At 39.6% G+C, this 18,095-nt stretch overlaps 2 protein-coding genes across 2 annotated transcripts in view; one reads left to right on the forward strand and one right to left on the reverse strand.

Annotated features, from left to right (window-relative positions):
• tfam (transcription factor A, mitochondrial) overlaps positions 1-954 on the reverse strand; it is a 10,065-nt gene extending 9,111 nt beyond the window's left edge. Inside the window, exon 1 of the mRNA XM_015058155.1 lies at positions 578-954. Within this exon, the coding sequence (XP_014913641.1) occupies positions 578-660 (83 nt within the window). The 5' untranslated portion in view covers positions 661-954. The remainder of the gene's footprint in view (positions 1-577) is intronic.
• Positions 955-1,576: 622 nt separating this feature from the next.
• Positions 1,577-17,568, forward strand: rab3gap1 (RAB3 GTPase activating protein subunit 1). The gene is made up of 24 exons (XM_015058151.1): positions 1,577-1,672; positions 1,746-1,801; positions 2,986-3,064; positions 3,156-3,282; positions 3,831-3,909; positions 4,271-4,390; positions 5,216-5,381; positions 6,230-6,329; positions 6,527-6,608; positions 7,851-7,919; positions 8,176-8,249; positions 8,402-8,494; positions 9,281-9,453; positions 9,802-9,903; positions 10,303-10,475; positions 11,043-11,097; positions 12,264-12,590; positions 12,666-12,803; positions 13,635-13,862; positions 14,137-14,233; positions 14,482-14,585; positions 15,424-15,542; positions 15,655-15,757; positions 16,699-17,568. The coding sequence occupies exons 1-24, from the start codon at positions 1,655-1,657 to the stop codon at positions 16,918-16,920; spliced, it is 2,904 nt and encodes a 967-aa protein (XP_014913637.1). The 5' UTR covers positions 1,577-1,654; the 3' UTR covers positions 16,921-17,568.
• Positions 17,569-18,095: the final 527 nt, after the last annotated feature.

Genomic DNA, 18,095 nt, shown 5'->3' on the forward strand with positions numbered 1-18,095 from the left:
TATATATATATAAAATAATAATTATTTCTGGCATTTAGCAAATCAAAATCACTTTTGACTGACCTAAAACAGGATAAGTTTGATCTGACTTTATGTAAGAAAATTTATCTTTTTTTAAATTCACTGTTTACAACCGCGTGTTTGAGCCAGTACGCAGAGTTTTTAACCTGTATAGGTTAGAAAAAAAATCCAAGGAAAATTGACAACTCTGCATATTTTTGAAAAACAGTTTGTTAATTTTCTTTTGGAAAAGAGCAGGATGTCTATGATGAATGGATCTGAACTTCTGACCCTGAAAGCCGCTTCCTCCTTTTCAAAACCTTAACAATAAACCCTTTAAGATGCAGTAGTTTAACACAGAACTATCACTAGATTATAAATATGTATCATGATACATATTTATATATATGTCATGACATATTCTGTCAAGACGGTGCATCAAAAGTGATTAAAACTAAAAGCTGCAGCAGACGTTTAAACTTTTGCAAATACGTTATAATCTAAAAACTGAAGGTAAACACTGTATTGTTATAGCTAAGCACAAACATCAGTCTAACAGAAACATGCTGTTCGCTACCTTGCAGGCGTGTTTGTGTAGAATGCACTGAATGACCTAGCCATGAGGCTAACGGTGGCCGTCAGTAGGTTATATGGAGCCATGTCGGTGTTCCAACACCTAGCAGGATGTTCAATAGAAATGGAGAAACGGGTGAACAGTTCAAGGACACTGCAATATGGCTACATCCATGCATTAGTCTACTTTCATACGCAACAGTGTATCTTCCGTTTCCCTATCAACTAATATCAGCGCGCTCTCACTGTGACCCAGTGCATTGTGGGTAATACTTCTGATGCTGTTGTCTTTTTCCTGTCCCTCGAGCGCCATCCAATGGACTGAAGGAAGAAGCAGAAGTGACTTTAAATCGACGCGCGCTCTTTCTTGCAGTCAGCTGGTATTCAGCAGGCATTGGGTGGCAGGCGGCGTACATCCAGGATAGGGAGCTGTCTATCATAGAAGTTTTTATTATTTATAATTCTTATAAATCTAATACTTTATGCATACAAATATGGAAATGAATGTAGAACTGAGTCGCTACCTCAGTTCTACACGTGATATTCATGTCTATGAGTGCTGCATATCACACTAGTTCTTAAATATAATATAATAGAATTCAAATTCAGTTCATTTGAATTGTCCATTTAAAAAATTAACGTCAAAACAAGACTGTTTTCAAGACAGAAATCTAGTTCAAGTACAATCAGATAGAATGTAGTTGACTCCTTTATACAATGTGGGGCTAAAACGAAGGCATCTTAAAACGACACTAAATAGAAATATTGAATATTGAATATAGAAATATATTTTAATCTCAATTATTAGGATTAATAAACAAATCAGAGTGAAAATTTTGTTATTTTAATTATTCTTTTCTTTTACAACCGATTTTTCTTTCACGTTCAAAACAATGTTTTCAGTACATTTATTTCAGGCTCCATGTGAATATTTTCACCTATAATTATATTTTTAAATGCCGATATTTTTTCGCTTTGCCCTCATCTGCCCCCACAAGGGGGCATCATTACACTGACGCAAGGTTTAGATGCCAAAGACTGACGAGAAGAAAAAAACGGAATAACAAAACTGCATTTCAACATGGCTGCTGACAACGATGTAAGTTTATTTGCTTAGGTTTTTGGAGTTAAAACAGAACATATGTTGAACATGTCTCCCTTCTGTCCTGCAGCCCGAGTCGGAGGTTTTTGAGATAACAGACTTTACCACCGCGTCCGAATGGGAGCGGTAAGCAAAAGCAAACCTTAGCTCCTGTTTCAAAGCCTAATGGAGGACCTACAGTATGGATATTTAGTTATTGGTTGGCCCATTTTGTCTTTGTGTTGTCATCATTAGGCTTATACACATTCAAGCGATAATGTTTGAACATGTATGTCTAAAAATATCTACCATAAAATTATAAAGTGCTTGTCCTGGTTGAAGCAGCTGTTCCTTAGAAAAAATGCAGAGTTGTCGTTTCTTCACAGGGGGTGGAAGAAATAAAATACTTGTAATGAGACATTAATAAATACCACAATGACTCCAAAAGTCTAGGTTTGTGAAGGTAAAGTGTATGTCACAAAATAACATTGACATTTGAACATTTATTCAAATATCAACGCCCTGTCAGCTGCTGTTTCTTGGCAGTTGACAGGTCAGCTTAGCAGAACGTAGTCTTGCTAGGTGCCTTTTTCTTTTACGTTTTTTCCCCTACATTTTCAATTGGATTGATGTTAGAACTCGTTGCTGGCATTGATCTGATCTTCCTGTCTTGAAGAGAAGATTTAACAATATTTGCTCAGTGGAAAGATGCATTGTCAGCTTGAGAAAACATCATCCTCACCAAAAAAAAAAGTCCAGACAGATGGAAAGAGAGTTCTGTCTGCTGCTCTTCCTGACATGCAACCTGTGGAAAGTACTTGTTTATTTCATGTAGTCATCTTTACATATTTTTTTATTATTGTTCCAGCTAATCCCGATTCAGGTCTCATCCCCGGATCTTACTTCGCTCCAGTCCATGGTTGCTTCTTTTTAACCCACTGGAACTGTTTTCTCCTGTTTGGATAGAAATTATGTTTCTATTTTTCTTTTACTTTTTGTTTTTTTGGTTAATTTAAAGTCTTGCTCCTTGGAGATTTTGTTTATATTTAATTACACTGACCCTCCTGGTTTGCTTACAATTGCTTCTAATTGAACCACCACTTAACCTACCAGCTGGAGAATATTTTGTTTGACAGTTTCAAACTGTTTATGTATTTGTTGTACTTATTGCTTTTAAAGCCAGTTGTATTTAATGAACTTAATTAGAACTATTCAATGTCAGAGTAAGCTTTTGGACTTTCTGTGTTGGAGAATTGAGGATGGACACATGGCACAGCTAGACTTTGTGACTCATTCCTGTCTCGAAGCAAAACTCTGTTTTTTGTTTCAAGGTTTGTGTCCAGAGTTGAGGAAGTGCTGAATGAGTGGAAGCTGACTGAAAACTATGTGGAAAAAACATCTCCAGAAAAGGTGACCAGCTTCAATCCATTCGTATGGGGTTGTGAATGATGACAGTTAATCATGGATTATGAATAAACTATTTGATGCCATGTGTTCACAGGGTGCATACATCAATGGCAGCTGGGAAGAGCAGTCACTAGATATTCACTTTGCTGACTTTAAGTTCTACATCACCCATCACTTTCTGAAAGAAGATTGTAAAAAGGAGAATGGGAAGAGTGAAGAGGGTACGGACATTTTCCAATATGGCTGAAAACTGAATGCATTTTCACTATAAACCTTCGCCTGACCTTGTTTGTGTTTCTAACTTCAACTGATCTAATACCATCTCTGCCAAAATAAACACAAAGTTATGGAGATCCACAGGTTGAAATTGAACTAACACAAAAGCCTAAGATTTTTTGTGAAACATGAAACCAAAACCACCAAAATGTCCCCCAAAAACCAAAAACATATACATTATTAAATCATTTTGATATTTCAGCAAATTCAGCAAAAAGATTCTAAAACCATTTAAACAAATTTGGATCCAGAGATGGATATTTTATTTTCTTCCAGTAACAATTTTTACCATCTTATTTCAGTTGAATTGTTTCCTTCACTTGTCTCAGGTCAGTTTTTTCATCTTAGGATGTGTCTTCCACTTTAAGCAAAGTAATTGAAAGTTAATCAAATGAGAAAATAATTTCTTTCGTGGACTATTTCAGAAGATTAGTAGTTATATTCCTTTGTGTGTTAATGAGCGTTGTCTCATATTTTCCTCTCCTCTGTTCAGATACCTTACCTTTGGCGATGCAAGATCTTCTGTGTATGCACAACGACTTCCCTCCACGAGCTCACTGCCTGGTCAGATGGTGCGTTTACTGTGTTCCATTCTGCATGTTATTTAGAGAAATAAATGATCTTTTAATCCATATAGAAATATGACAATATTCCACACGCATTCCAGTAGCACCAGTAACACATCCAGTGGAAGCACAGCATAATAGGTTTCTTTAATCCAGCAAAAAATAATGTTAACTAGGCTGTTCAAAGTTTCTAAACTGAAAAATGATTAGCTAGGTGGAAGCTGGTTGGTTAATGACAGAACATCCGTCCCATTGGAGCAGTTTTAATACATGAAATGGATACTTATTTAAATCTGACCAGCTGTTCATTCCTTAAATCATTTCTACAGTTTTCCTGTGAACATTCTGTTTCTTGTTATGTTGGCAGGTATGGCCTGCGGGAGTTTGTGGTCATCAGCCCTGGGGCGAACTGTGAAGCCATCATCAGCGAGTCCAAATGCAACCTGCTGCTCAGCTCCGTCTCCATGTCTCTGTCCAACAGCGGCTGGTGAGTCCCTCTGTCAGCTCATCCTGGACATATTGGAGATTGTCTTCTCATTCTTTCCTCCAGTCAAGTTGAAATCAATATACATACAAGTTGAATGTCAAAATGGTTTTTCTTCTGCTTTTCGAATAGCAGGTAGACGTTGAGTTAGGCTTCATTAGCCCCCAATGAGGAGCTGCTTTACACTGCCAGTCACAGGAGTAATAATGAGAGCAGACATGGTAGATGGTCCATCCTGACAGTCTCAGGTTTTATTTATCAGGACATAATGAAAGGAATGCGATCTGTACCAAGTTCTAAAGAGATTTAAACTGTACAAAAGCTGATTCTTAATGAGGCACTAAACAAAGAGGGAGCCAAAACCGAACATTATGCCACTGATGCTTCCACAAGATTAAAATAGGAAAGTTTTATTACGCTCCTTACATGTTTATATCCCTTTTTGTGGTGTTTATTGCCTTTACTTTGTTTGATGTGTATAATCAGTATAATAGTCCGATTCTGCTCATAAGATACTTGATCAAGTGATGATTGGCAGAAGCCTCCATAACAGCAGCGGTGTAGACATGTTGCTGCTCCAAAGCTTGTAGATCTGTGGTAAAACAATGGACAGAAGCAATTGTTTCTGTCCATCAATGTGGGGAAGAGTTCTAAAATAAAAGAGATGTGTCAGCATGTGAAGATTATTCAAAAGTAGCTACTAAAAACATCAGCTACTTCTGCACAGGGCAGTGAAGCATAATCTGTATGACATGAATACTGAGCTGGTTCTGTAGCAGTACAAAGCAGTGTGTCTTGAAAGCATTCTGTTTCATTATGTGTGTCCAGTCAGGTCCCCATGTTTGTGCAGATCCAGCAGAAGTGGAGGCGGATATACGCTGGCGAGTGCCAAGGGCCCGGCGTGCGCACCGACTTCGAGATCGTCCATCTGCGTAAGGTGCCGAGTCAGTACAACCACCTGTCAGGCCTCCTGGACATCTTTAAGTCTAAAATAGTGAGTACTGAGGAGCAAAACACATCGCAGAAAAACTATCTGAAAACAATATACACACACTGGCACCATCATTCCACATTACTGTCACTTTTGTCACTGCAAGTTTTCTTTTCTTTTTAGTTCAACAGCTTCAGTCATCTTCTGTCAGCACAGCCTAGTAGTGCTGCTGTCTACTTTAGAGGTCCTGCTTTTCCTTTGTTCTGTATGGTAAACCATCAAACTGGACTTTCATTGGAAAGCAGTGTGTCGGTGGAAGAGCGCAGTCTAATTGTCCAACATAAATGTTTTTAAGAACTTTTGGTATCTTCTGATAAGGTGGTAGAGTTTCACACCTGATAGTCAGGTAGAGTCGGTTCGATTGGAGACCAAAACTGCAACATTTGTTCCATTTTCAGCTGAGTTCTGTTGTTTCTCCGAGCTCTTCTTTTCTTTTGAGGATGAGCTCCAGTGTTCTGTGTAATTCAACTCCAATCAGCCGAGGCAGACATCAACTCAAAACAGAAAAAAGAAAAGAAAGTCATGTGCAAGTTAGAAAGGTTTCCACCCAAAATGGAAATGATCACAGATCATATGACCATAAACTACAGGAACATCAGGCTGTGGAATTATGTTGTTGTCACAATTGTCAAACTTAATAGTGATAGTTACTCAGCTACAATGTCTTTTGATTCCTCCACATCAAAAGGCTAGCGGTTAGATGTTTTGGGCATTTTAGTAGAAATCTCCCTCCCCCCACTCTAATAGACCTGCCGGTGTTACAGTAAACCTTCACCAGATTGGTGTACAGACAGAAAGCCATTCCAGGTTAAGTTCAGGTTTTCAGTTTTTCTCTTCCTGTCTTGGTTCAGGGCTGTAACCTGCTCCCTCTGCCTCCAGTCAACATCGCTATTCGCTACACCTACATTCTGCAGGACTGGCAGCAGTCTTCATGGCCGCAGCAGCCACCAGGTATTCACACCAAGAGCTCGCTGTGTCCCATTAAATCTGGACTGTATAACTCTATATCTTTGTTCTTTGGCTGTATTGCATATAAAACACAGAGGTTGTCTCCCACATGATTCAGAGTGTGTCCCAGCTGATGAGCCATTGTCCAGTAAAGGTGTTGTTTGTTCTGTTTTTGGCTGGCTGGGTTCTGTTCCTGTCAGACTTTGATACGCTGCTCGGCGGTGAAGTAGGAGGAGTGGAGTTTGGAAATCTTCCCTTTGGAGCCTGCGAGGAACCAATCAGGTATTAGCATTTTTTTTTTGGTGAGAGTATTAAATAATATTTAAGACAAAATAATGATTAATACATACAGAATATTCTTAGTACAGTACCATATGTATTGTTCTGATTACAATTTTACTAGGACCGTGTCTATAATGAGAAATTAATTTCAAGAAATTAATTATACGGAATTTTAACGTGTTAAAATTTGCTTTAATGCATTTAATTGTATTTTTATTTTTCCATATGAACATCTGGAGCCTTTCTGGTATACTCATAAATCTGACACACAAGCAACAACCACAGGCAGCAGCAGTGGGCGACAAAGGCGCTTCTTGGGGGTTCATTTCTGCTTCTAAAGCGATTTGATTGGACGCTGCAAAACACTATTGTTGTGTTCAAGTTGTGCTAAAAGGAATTAGCCTATCATTGAAGCTTTTCAAGCCTAAAATATGATCTCAGTGCTAAACATGTAGCAGCAGAACAGACATCCCCAATGTTAATGTCAGCGTTCACATTTCTAAAGAAGATCTATGAATGATCAGGAGTTCCTGAAACTCTGGAAACATGAATGGATAGAACAATGTTTTGCTCCAGTCTGATGGTTAAACAACATGAATAACAGATTTAAAAGAAATAGACACTGTTTTTGAGCTCGCATGTCAAGTTATTCATTAGTTTAGCAATAAAAATGTTTTTTTGTTTTTTTTTATTAAAGTGCTGTTTGTTTTTGAAGCCTCATCTTTGGGAAGAGCATTCCAGAAGCTTATTGTTCCCTGCTTTTCCCACTCCAGAAACAGTTTGGATGTATGTTTAGGAATAATTAAATGAAATGCGTCAATGACTAACAAGAAATAGTCACATCTTGTCAAATGAAAAACATCTTAGACCCTTCAGAAGTACTTTTTAAAAGATTCCCTTCCCAGATGGATGCCTCCAGTTTGTGTGGCTTTAAGAGAATCTCCCAGAAACTCAAGCCTTTATTTTCTTTTTTTTTAAGTCACTGAAATTGTGACATTTTTAAAATTATTCAAATAAATCAATGACCCAAATATGGTATCCAGGCCCATATTATGTGTTTCTTTATGCTTAGCGGTTGTGAGTAAGTCATTCTTTAGTACATGACCATTCTATGCCATCTCTGTCTCCCTTTGCACATGCATGAGATTCTATCTGGATTTTTGACATGATGTTGTTCATGTATAAAAAGAAAAAAAAGCCAGTTTAAATGAATACTTTTTTTCTTCCCGTTTTGTTTTGAAGTGAACTTCATCTTGCAACCACCTGGCCTCACCTCACAGAGGGCATCGTTGTAGATAACGATGTGTACAGGTGAGTGTTTTAAGTTCTAACAGTTCCCCAAACCTGTATGGCACAACAGCTGTCTGTCACTTGGAGAACTGATTATCTTGAAACATTATCATAATTTAGTGTATCATTAAAGTTGGTGTTAATTACATTCTGTTCAAATATCTAGAATGTTCTAAAAACTGCATAAAAGTTTGAGTAGCAGTAGATTGTTGGGATTGATTTAACTGATAGCCCAGCATGTGAGATGTGTTCAACCCCATCTCCTGCTATCCAACAGTGACCTTGACCCTCTCCAAGCTCCTCATTGGTCCATTCGAGTTCGGACTGCTGACAACCTTCAGTGCTTACTGGGTAGGTGGCTCACTTGTTTCCACTCACACCTCTACTATTTCAGGTGTTTTTAAACTTTGTTGTAGGAACAGGCCCCATATGTTCCAGCAGAATACGTTTGAACTACAAAAAATGTCATCTAAATGTTCTGTTTGACTTTCATTTCCTTGTAGGAGACTTTATCACAGAGTTCTTTAAGCTCTGCTGTCAGAAGGAGTCTGCAGAGGAGATCCTGGGTAGAGTCAACGCTGAAGAAGAAGGCCAGGGTCAGTTTGCTTCTTCTACTCTTGTAAAAACCAGTTTCTAGTTCTATGCTTCACGTTATCCAGAAGGTCTGGACTCACCGCTACTGAGGTACGATTACTTCCTGTTGGGGTTTTAAATTTTACCCAATCATTAACGTCTGTAACTGGTCAGGGTAAATGCAAACCACTTCGTAAGACTACAACCTTTTAGAGATTTTACAAACCAAATACATGAACTAAAGTTCACAAACTGTACTTTAAAGACTCCACGTTTATAGTGTGTTAATCCAATCTTTACTGCACAGCTACAGAGCTTTCAACTGAGCTGCTTTAAAATAGTCGAGCCTTTTGTGGTTTCAGGATTCATCTGTTTAACCTGAAGCATCACAAAGCACCCCTTCTTCTGTGTCTGCCCCTCTCTGCTCCTTCAGACTAGCCAGCAGCAGTTAGCAAACACCTGAGTATCAGCTGAGCTCATTATAGGAGCTACTAAAAATGTTGTTAAAGGGTTAATAGAGGAGCTGTGTTGTGATGACTTCCTGAAGGCAGAGGTTCAGAAGCACCAGGAGTTTTTAAAGAGACAGAGACCCAATTTTAAGGCATTAAATTACAAAGTCAAATTTATTTTAAGCCATATTTGTATGTTTCAAATATGACTTAAAATAAATGTGACTTCGTACAGCATTTTTCTAACAACTGAAGTGAATGTGGTTGATTATGCTGCAAAATGGCACAATGTGTCAAGAACACACATAATCCTGTCCCTTCAACATGTGTGTAAGTGTAAGCTGTAATCTTTCCCTGCAGAAAACAGCGACATCAGCTCTGCCCTGTCTAAGCTGACGGAGCCAGCAGCGCCGGTCCCGTTAAGCAAATTGTCCGTGTCCAGTATGGTCCACAGCGCCCGGAGGCGCATCCGCCGCCACCGGCACATCGACGAGTCACCGCTTCATGTCGACATGCTCAACTCGATCCTCCTGGTGCGCTTTACTCTTACAAGCTCGTTCTGTGGTACATGGAACATGAATCAATGTGAGGACAGAGACAAATCTACAGGTCGTTGTCCACAACACCTGAACAGATCAGACAGATAGCCTTCAGAAGTCTAGACTGCCACAGGGTTTTATTCAGCATAGCTTTGAATTTCATTGGAAGATTACAATGTGGGGAATACCCACAGAGTTGATCCTTTATACACAGCCTGGCCTTCATCACATACATGTTACAGCATTTCGTAGTCCAAGGTCACCATTTTCCTGCCTGATAAAATGTTTATTTTCACTCTAACATTCATGTTTCTGTCTGGATTATGTTGTTTTTCCTCTCAGTACCTCTTCCCTGATGCTGCGGTGGAAAAGTCATCAGACAAAGAGAAAACTACACAAGCAAACTCCTGCAGGCCGTCTGAGCAAGAGAAGAGCCCAGATGATGTATGTTTGGCCTCAACACGTTCTGAACCAGCATCGTCTTCTCCTTAGCAGTGGAGTTTGATCAGAAAGAACGAGGCTCCACATAAATACAGTTATGAGAAAACTGAGTTTCTCGAACAAATTTAACATGTGGATGTTAAGTCATCAGTTCTGCTGTTCTAAGCAGAAGATACAGCCCCAAAATCATCAGTTTCATTCAATTCACTTTATTTCTATAGCGGTAATTCACAACAATTATCGTCTCAGGCCACTTTATAAAAATAGTCATTTCAGCTTGAGGCAAGTTATCAAACACTCCAGTCAAGTTTAGTCTATTAGAAGCCTCTGTAAATGTTTCATTTGCGAGGAAGCTGTCCCTTTAAATAAGCAGGTCATTTCCTGTTTCCTGCCTCTCTTCAGAACCTGTACCTCCAGCTGAAGTCGGCGCCCTGTAACAGTCTGACCTACCGCCTGGCGTTGTGTCTCTGCATGGTCAACTACAGCTACGGTGGCCTGGCGGCTGTCGCACACCTCTGGCAGGAGTTTGTCCTGGAGCTGCGCTACCGCTGGGAAAACAACTACCTCGTCTACGGGTGGCTGAACACACACTTCACCTGCACAGCTCCAAACCAGTCACTGGAGATTTTAGTTGATTTGCATCACGTCAGCATGACAGCCACACATTTCTTGTATTATGTTCAATTAGCTCTCTTCAGCTGTGTGTGAAAACATGTCAATTGTAAAATAAGTAAATCTGCCAAGCAAAAATATTCATACCTCTTGGATTTTGTTTTACAACCTGAGTTGAACAGTTTGTGAAAAAAAAGAAAAAAGTTTTTTTTTTTTTAGAATTATACAATCGAAAAGTGTGGTGTGCTTTTCTATTCTCCCCCCTTCATACTCTTATACCCATCAATAAATTTTTTGATGGGTATAAACTGTTTCTTCTTGAAACAGTGATTTATTTTTTATTATGTTTGGTCATTGAAAGTTGAGCATTTGGGTCAATTATGCTCTTAAATTAATTTTATTTTTTGACAGTTATGATTGTAAACATGCCAATGAGGTTAATGATTTTTCACAACCCAGAGCAGCTGAAGTAACTCAGATTATACCTATGGAAATCTAAATTTGTCCTTTCACCTTTGTTTTATTTGCAGGTTAACAGGCGGATCTCCAGATCTCCGCTGTTGTCTTCTGCATCAAAAGTTTCAGGTAATTATTACAACCAATCTGACATCAATTATTCCTAGACACTCAAAACAAAGATATGAAGAAATCTGTACCATTAAATATAATTATTTTAAAAAATGACATTTCCCTTTTCTGGAAAAGTCATTGGAAACATTTCCATTAAAAAAAATCCATTATTATTTTAATTGTCAGAGACTTGGGCCAACATTTTTCTCATTTTTTCACCCACAACACAAACACATTGCAGTGTTAGGGGAAAAAGTTTGAATTCAAACCTGTGTGTGTCAGAAATTGACAGTGACTCTTATTTTATTCATATTTAATCAAATTAGAGCAAATCTATCAAAAAGTCATTGGTTTGTTTGTTTTTTCCCACACTGTATATGCACATTGATAGATTTTAACCTTGGGTGCACTGATAAATTGGCCCTGATTTCCTTCATTTTGGGAGATTGGTGATGATCCCATATGTACATGTGAAGCCCATCTTGTCTTCTGCTATGACAGAGTCTGACCAACAGACCCACCAGGTCAAGTCTGCATGTTTGTAGTTAACAATAGTCACTCCACTGTTGCCGACTCAGTGATATGTTGCTATATTTATCAACATTTAGGACAAAAACATCAATATCGGCCAAAACTCTGAATCAGCAGGTCAGGCTTTTTAAAGATTGGTGGTCAGCGATCGACCAGAACTGAACCCCTACTTTTCAGCACTAATATCTGCACTGATTAGAAAATAATACAATATGAGCATTTCAATGGGTTTAAAAACAAGGGAAATAAAAAAAATTAAAACACATTAAATTGCAATAGTAGCTTATTAAAAAATGAATTTTTAATTGGAACCAATGGCAGACGATGCAGAAGCGATAGAATTGATGCATTTAGTCTGAAAGGAACATTAAAAAACAATAACAAAAAATTAAAATTCCCGTTCAGAATACACAACATATTCAAATGTTATAACTTTGGCAATATTCGTGCAAATAGCACAATTGTACAATTTAAAAGTGAGCAATATCCAGGGACCCAGAAGGGAAGTCACTCTTAGTGATAGTAGATGATCATGTAACTCTCACTGTCCAGGGTTTGTTAGTCATTATGGTTCTAGCTGTGGCCAGGATCTCCTGTAGCTGTCTGTGTTGCAGTGAATCTGAAAACACTTGCTGTTTTCCTGTGGGTAGATGCTGAACTGCTGCATAGAGAGGAAGAGGGCGAGAGATGAAGCTCGCAAGGTGCAAGAGGGAAACAGAGACAGAGAGCGCAAAGTATCTGGTGGAAGAGCTTCTGTGTCAACAACCAGAGAAACACCACAGGGTAAATCCTGGGACTCCTGGAGCGACAGTGAGGACGAGTTCTTTGAATGCCTGAGTGACCAGGGGGAGATGGAATCTTCCCACAGCGAGGCAGGAAAGGACAGCAGCAAGCTGAAGGCAGACGGCAGGCTGCACCCCTACAACAACATGACCCTGCTGCACTCTGCAGAGCTGCTCTATGTCCCCGTTACCCAGGTAACGCCCTCCCTCTGCCGGTCTTCTGCTTTCTCCTCTGGAGTGCTAGCTAGAATGTGTGATGGTGGTTTTCAGGAGCCAGCCCCCATGACAGAGGACCAGCTGGAGGAGCAGTCAGAAGTCCTGGCTAAGCTCGGCACGTCGGCTGAGGGGACTCACCTCCGCGCTCGCATGCAGAGCGCATGTCTGCTCTCTGACATGGAGTCCTTTAAGGTGAGGAGAGCACACACACACATGCATGTGCGCACACACAGTTTCTTTGGACTGCTGTGTTTGGTTTATGCCAAACATGTCCTCTGTTCTGGACAGATGATTACATTTACATTTCTAATTTTTGTTTGGCAGTAATGCGATCAGTATTCAAGGTTTCCCCCAGAAAACCTACTAACGGCTGGTGGACTGCTAGAGCAGTCTACCAGCGGCCCACCTTGTTTATGACTTAAACATTTTTAGGTTCAAAGCTGGCATCATGAATTTGTAAATAACAGTGTCAGGCTAACAGGCAGGTGGTCATTTGTTTATTAGAAATTGACAGTAAAGACAGATCAAGCTACTGGGGTGGGTGGGGGGGAGTGCACATCTGACAAGCTGTTATGTCCAAATGATGATGCCTTAACATGCACCTCCACATTTTTGTAACTTTTAAAAATTTTTAAAATGTTAAAACCTAGTGATAGTGCCCCGACCACCAGGATTATCAGGTTTTCTGGGGGAATATGTATGTAAAAAACATATATTTTTTTTTAATAAAAGTTAAATACTGCACCTTTAAGACCTGTTGTGTGAACATAGCCTAAGACTCTTCTGTCTCAATTCCAGAAGTTTGCTTTGGTGACCTTCAGTCTGGCCTTCATGTTTATCTCAGACAGTAAAGGTTTCTCCTCTCAGGAAGGTTCAGCTTGTTCAGCTTCTTTCTGATTGGACAGACATGAACCTTCATATCAGCAGTAGCAGGACACAGTGTTTTAAATTTGTACTTATCTATTTACCCACTGTTCTTTCAGGGTTTAAGAAAATAGAGTAATCTTCTCCTTTTCTTTCCAGGCAGCCAACCCTGGCTGCGTTTTGGAGGACTTTGTCCGCTGGTACTCTCCGAGGGATTATGTAGAAGAAGAAGTGGTCGACGAGAAGGGATCCACTGTCATCAGAGGAGAACTTAGTGCAAGAATGAAAATCCCCGGCAACATGTGGGTGGAGGCGTGGGACACGGCCAGGGTGATCCCGGCACGGCGCCAGAAGAGGCTGTTTGATGACACCAAGGAGGCAGAAAAGGTCCCAATCAGCTGGAAACAGAACGCATGATTTATAAGTGATCACATACAATTGAGCTGCAAAATATTATGAAAATATTTAAGCTGCTAAAAACTGGGATGATGGTTCCATTGCCACATCAAGCTGTTTCAGTCCAGTGAAACATCACCTCAGTTCAATCACCAAATAACTCTCTAAGTGGTTTAAGACTTTAACAAGACCACAAAAATCAAAATTTCAGTTTCAGATGTAATAACAAAATTCATCACAGGAATATGTCTTCTTTTCTTTTTAGGTGTTGCATTATTTGGCGATGATGAAGCCCGGAGACCTGGCCCATCACCTGCTGCCCTGCCTGCTTCATGCTGCTATTATGAAACTGAAGCAGGAAGGTGAGTCCTGTTTGATGGCTTCATGTCTGTTTTCTCAACATCTACATTTACCAGCCTCTTTCTCAAAAGAGTTTCATCATAAACACGCAAAAAAAAAAAAAAAATCAAAAATCACAAGTAGAGCCGATGATACTCAGGAAGTGAGATTAGCAACAACTTCAGTGTGCTGCACGAGTTGAAGTGTTTTATTAAATTTAGGCCCTTTAATAGCCCTTATTCTAACTTTTTTATGTATATTTCTCCAACAGAGTCAGTAGAAAACATTCCATCAGTTGAGAAAAGCATTCAGCAAGCTGCGAGTCAAGCCAACAAACTGCTGCACTCGGCTAACTACGACTACAAGAAGCTGGAGGTCAGTACTTCCTGTTCTGGACTTCAGTAAAAGAGCAAATAAAAAGGAAAGCAATTTTTAATCATCATTTTTATCCAGGTACAACTAAAACAAATTAGAATATTGCAAAACAAAGTTTGACATTTTTTGAAACTCCTGTACAATATTGATTTGTAACACATGGAGTGAAATATTTCAAGCCTTTGTTTATTGTAATGTTGATGTTTATGGTGTACGGATAATGAAAATCCCAGATTCAGCGTCTCAGAAAATTAAAATATTAAATAAGATTAATAACGGATATTTTCATCAGAACGTTGATGGTTTATAACAGACTTTGTGTGACAGCTGCAGAGTTGATGTCTGAACTTCAGGTTGTTTAAGAGCAAAATAAGAACCTAGCTCGCAGCGTCGCTACAAGCACACTTCCTGCTTATCAAAATAAAAGCCATTCTTCATCCATTCATTCAGAAATTTAACATTTTCTTTTAGTTTATTGGCTAGAATTGCTTTAGTGGATTATGTTGGATTCTGGAACACATTTGTGTTGAGCCCTGATAATGACTGATAATGACTGTAGAACATGATAATAATCTTAAATATAATCTGATTTAGAATAAATGTGACTTGATAGTGTGTTATTTAAAGAAACAAATCACTGCATGTTAATCTCAGTGATTCCAAACTTCAGAAAAACATCAATAGACTGGTAGAATAAACTGAGACACAAGGTGTTGCAATGGCCCAGTCAAAGTCCAGACCTCAGAACTGCTGTAACTTGTTAATGAACTAGAGAATAATGTGTGTCCTGTTGACTTCTCTATGCTACGGTTATGACAGCACTTTTCTCTCCACACAGGATTTTATTAACCAGTTGGTCACCATGGAGACGGTCATCACCGAAGCTCGCTCTCTCAAGGCCAAGTTTGCTGTCGACGAGGAAGAGGAGAACGGTGAAGCTGCAGACGAACTAGAGAAGTAAGTTCAGCTCAGAGTTTGAAGCTGAGCTCATTCCAAACCGTCGTCATGGATCCGGACAGGAAGCTCCTGCTGGGTGTTTAGTGTGTGTGTGTGTGTGTGTGTTTTGAAGGTTTGTGACCTTGCTGCTAGAGGAGCCTGAGGTGGTGGTGCTTGGAGCTGGACAGGCTCGCATCGGCAGAATCATCCACAGACTGTTTATTAACGCTCAGCGGGTAAGGAGCTGCTAACACACACACATTTTCTAACCATGTTAGTACTTCCATTGACTGTATAACTGTATTTGTATCCATAAACATGACCAGTATTTTATTCCTTTCCACATGTTTTGTTAGTGGAGCCACAGAGAGGCTGGCTGCCCAGAACGGATCTGGTTCTGGTCTGAAGCAGATCCAGACATCTGGCAGTGTTGACTTTATGAAATACAAACTAAATCCAGCATCCAAGTAGGCCGGCCACATTAATGTAGCAACAACCAGGCCTGTTACTGTAACACATTTAGCTGCACGATAAATTGCCCTAGTAATTTGGCGATAAAAAATAATTTTGTTTTGAGACCGTTTTCTTTTATTGTAATTTTCTTTTTATTTCTTTTGCTGATGATTAGACATCGACCAGCATAAAATCAGCTGCAGAAAACAGACGAAAATGAAAACCAATGAATTAAACAAAACTAATGAAGTGGCCCAGTTACAATAAATTAGTAACAATATATATCGTAATATTAGCAGATGATACATCTGATAGAATATTCAATACATAGAATATTCACTGAACTCTGATCCAGATCCCCACAGCATTCTGGGAGATGTAGGCAGAGGAAAGGCTTTTGCAGCTCAACCAATCACAGCTAGTGATGCATCAACTCACTCTTTGGTTACCTAGCAACAACTTGCAGCAGTTTCAGTTTTCTCCACTATTCCTCATAACTGCTTCAATAAAAATAAATAAAATTTTATCCACCAGATTCACAGTATTTCAGATATTTAAAACAAAAAACTATAATCAATAATTATCTAGATCAACTGATATGAAACACTTATATCGTGACTTAAGCGCTAACTACACATGAATTCTCTTTTACACCGATAGTTTTCTATCACAGCCTTGATCCTCCACTCGTTCCCAGCTGCAGACCGTGTCCTCTGTTCCTCAGGCGGCTCTTTTGGCCCCAGTGGACGACGATCTGGAACCGGCTGCTGAAAGCAGGAAGATCCCAGACTTCCCTCCTCCTGCGGGCCGGGAGATCCTGCTGAGGACGTGTGTTCCCCGACCCGCTCCGTACTCCAAGGCTCTGCCTCAACGGCTCTTCTGCGTGCTGATGAAGGATGAGTTCAGGCTGGCGGGGGCCTTCTCTGCAGACACTTCATTCTTTTAGCTGCTGCCTGGTGGAACGACCTTCACATGCTTCACATGCTGCCGTTTTGTTGCTTAACTCATCCTTAACTGTTAGAAGAGGCATCACAGGTCTGGGTAGAGTGGTGGTCTCCCACTGGGATGTTGGAGGCTCCATTAGGAAGTGAAGATGCATTTGGTTCAAGAGCTTTTAAACCTAAAACTAAAGAGATTAAAGTCAAAGTGATTTATCAGTAAAAGGTTTAGTTTGCTTGCAGTTTGATCCACTGTGGACATCCAGAACTGATCCGGTTACAGGTTTTCTTATAATCATATCCTGACATTATTGCACATTCTGTACTCATTCCATACTCGCATATATTTCTGCCAAAACATTACAGTGATACCATAAGAGTCACCATGGGGGAAATGAGTAACTTGATCCAAACCAATCCAAACTGGAACTTTGATTTTTTGATTTTTGGGATGATGGTCCGTTTCTCCACTCTAAATGAAACCAACATAAAATGCAGAGAGCAAACCTGACAGGGAAGAAATATTTCTCTCCATCGCTGTGTGTGTTTCATCTAGTGCAGTAATGATCTATGCCATTTCACTATGTCGTATTTTACTTCTTCTATCTGTACTGTACATTTGTAAAACAGAAATGAAATGAAACGTCCAAAACGAATCGTTGTGAATCATTATACCAGATAGTCTAATCAGAGGCACAATGCCGTTTTGCAAATCTCTTCATATTCATTTTCGGATGATTAGGATGTGATGAAATGCAAATTGATGCATTCAGATTTTTAATAGCCTCAGCATGTTGCTTTACAGCAAAGACTGGTTTCCTACAGTTCCACTGACGAAGCCTCTGACTGAAGACCCAAGACCGTCTCATGAAGTCCAGCCTGTAGTTCAGATGAACATTGAAGCATCTATATTCCTCAACAACCTCCACTTCTTCTCCCATGATGGAAATAGAGTTTGATCTGATCCTGTTCCTCCTGAAATCAACAATCATCTCCTTTATTTTGTTTACATTCAACATGAGATGATTGTTCCCACACCATGACACAAACTGCTCCACCAGCTCTCTGTACTCGGCTTCTTGTCCATCTCTGATTCACCCGACATCAGCAGAGTCATCAGTTTTTCTGTAGATAAGTCAGATTTGTGCTGGAAGTCTGAAGTGTAGAGAGAAGAGGAATGGTG

The sequence above is a fragment of the Poecilia latipinna genome, unplaced genomic scaffold, assembly GCF_001443285.1.
Source record: "Poecilia latipinna isolate Pla-1442-1.1 unplaced genomic scaffold, P_latipinna-1.0 Scaffold1520, whole genome shotgun sequence".
NCBI classification, from domain to species: Eukaryota; Metazoa; Chordata; class Actinopteri; order Cyprinodontiformes; family Poeciliidae; genus Poecilia; species Poecilia latipinna.

Coding starts and splice junctions, on each gene's coding strand:
- rab3gap1 (XM_015058151.1), top strand. Junction 3,283..3,830: donor GAATGGGAAGAGTGAAGAGG/GTACGGACATTT, acceptor TCCTCTGTTCAG/ATACCTTACCTTTGGCGATG. Junction 6,330..6,526: donor ATGGCCGCAGCAGCCACCAG/GTATTCACACCA, acceptor TGTTCCTGTCAG/ACTTTGATACGCTGCTCGGC.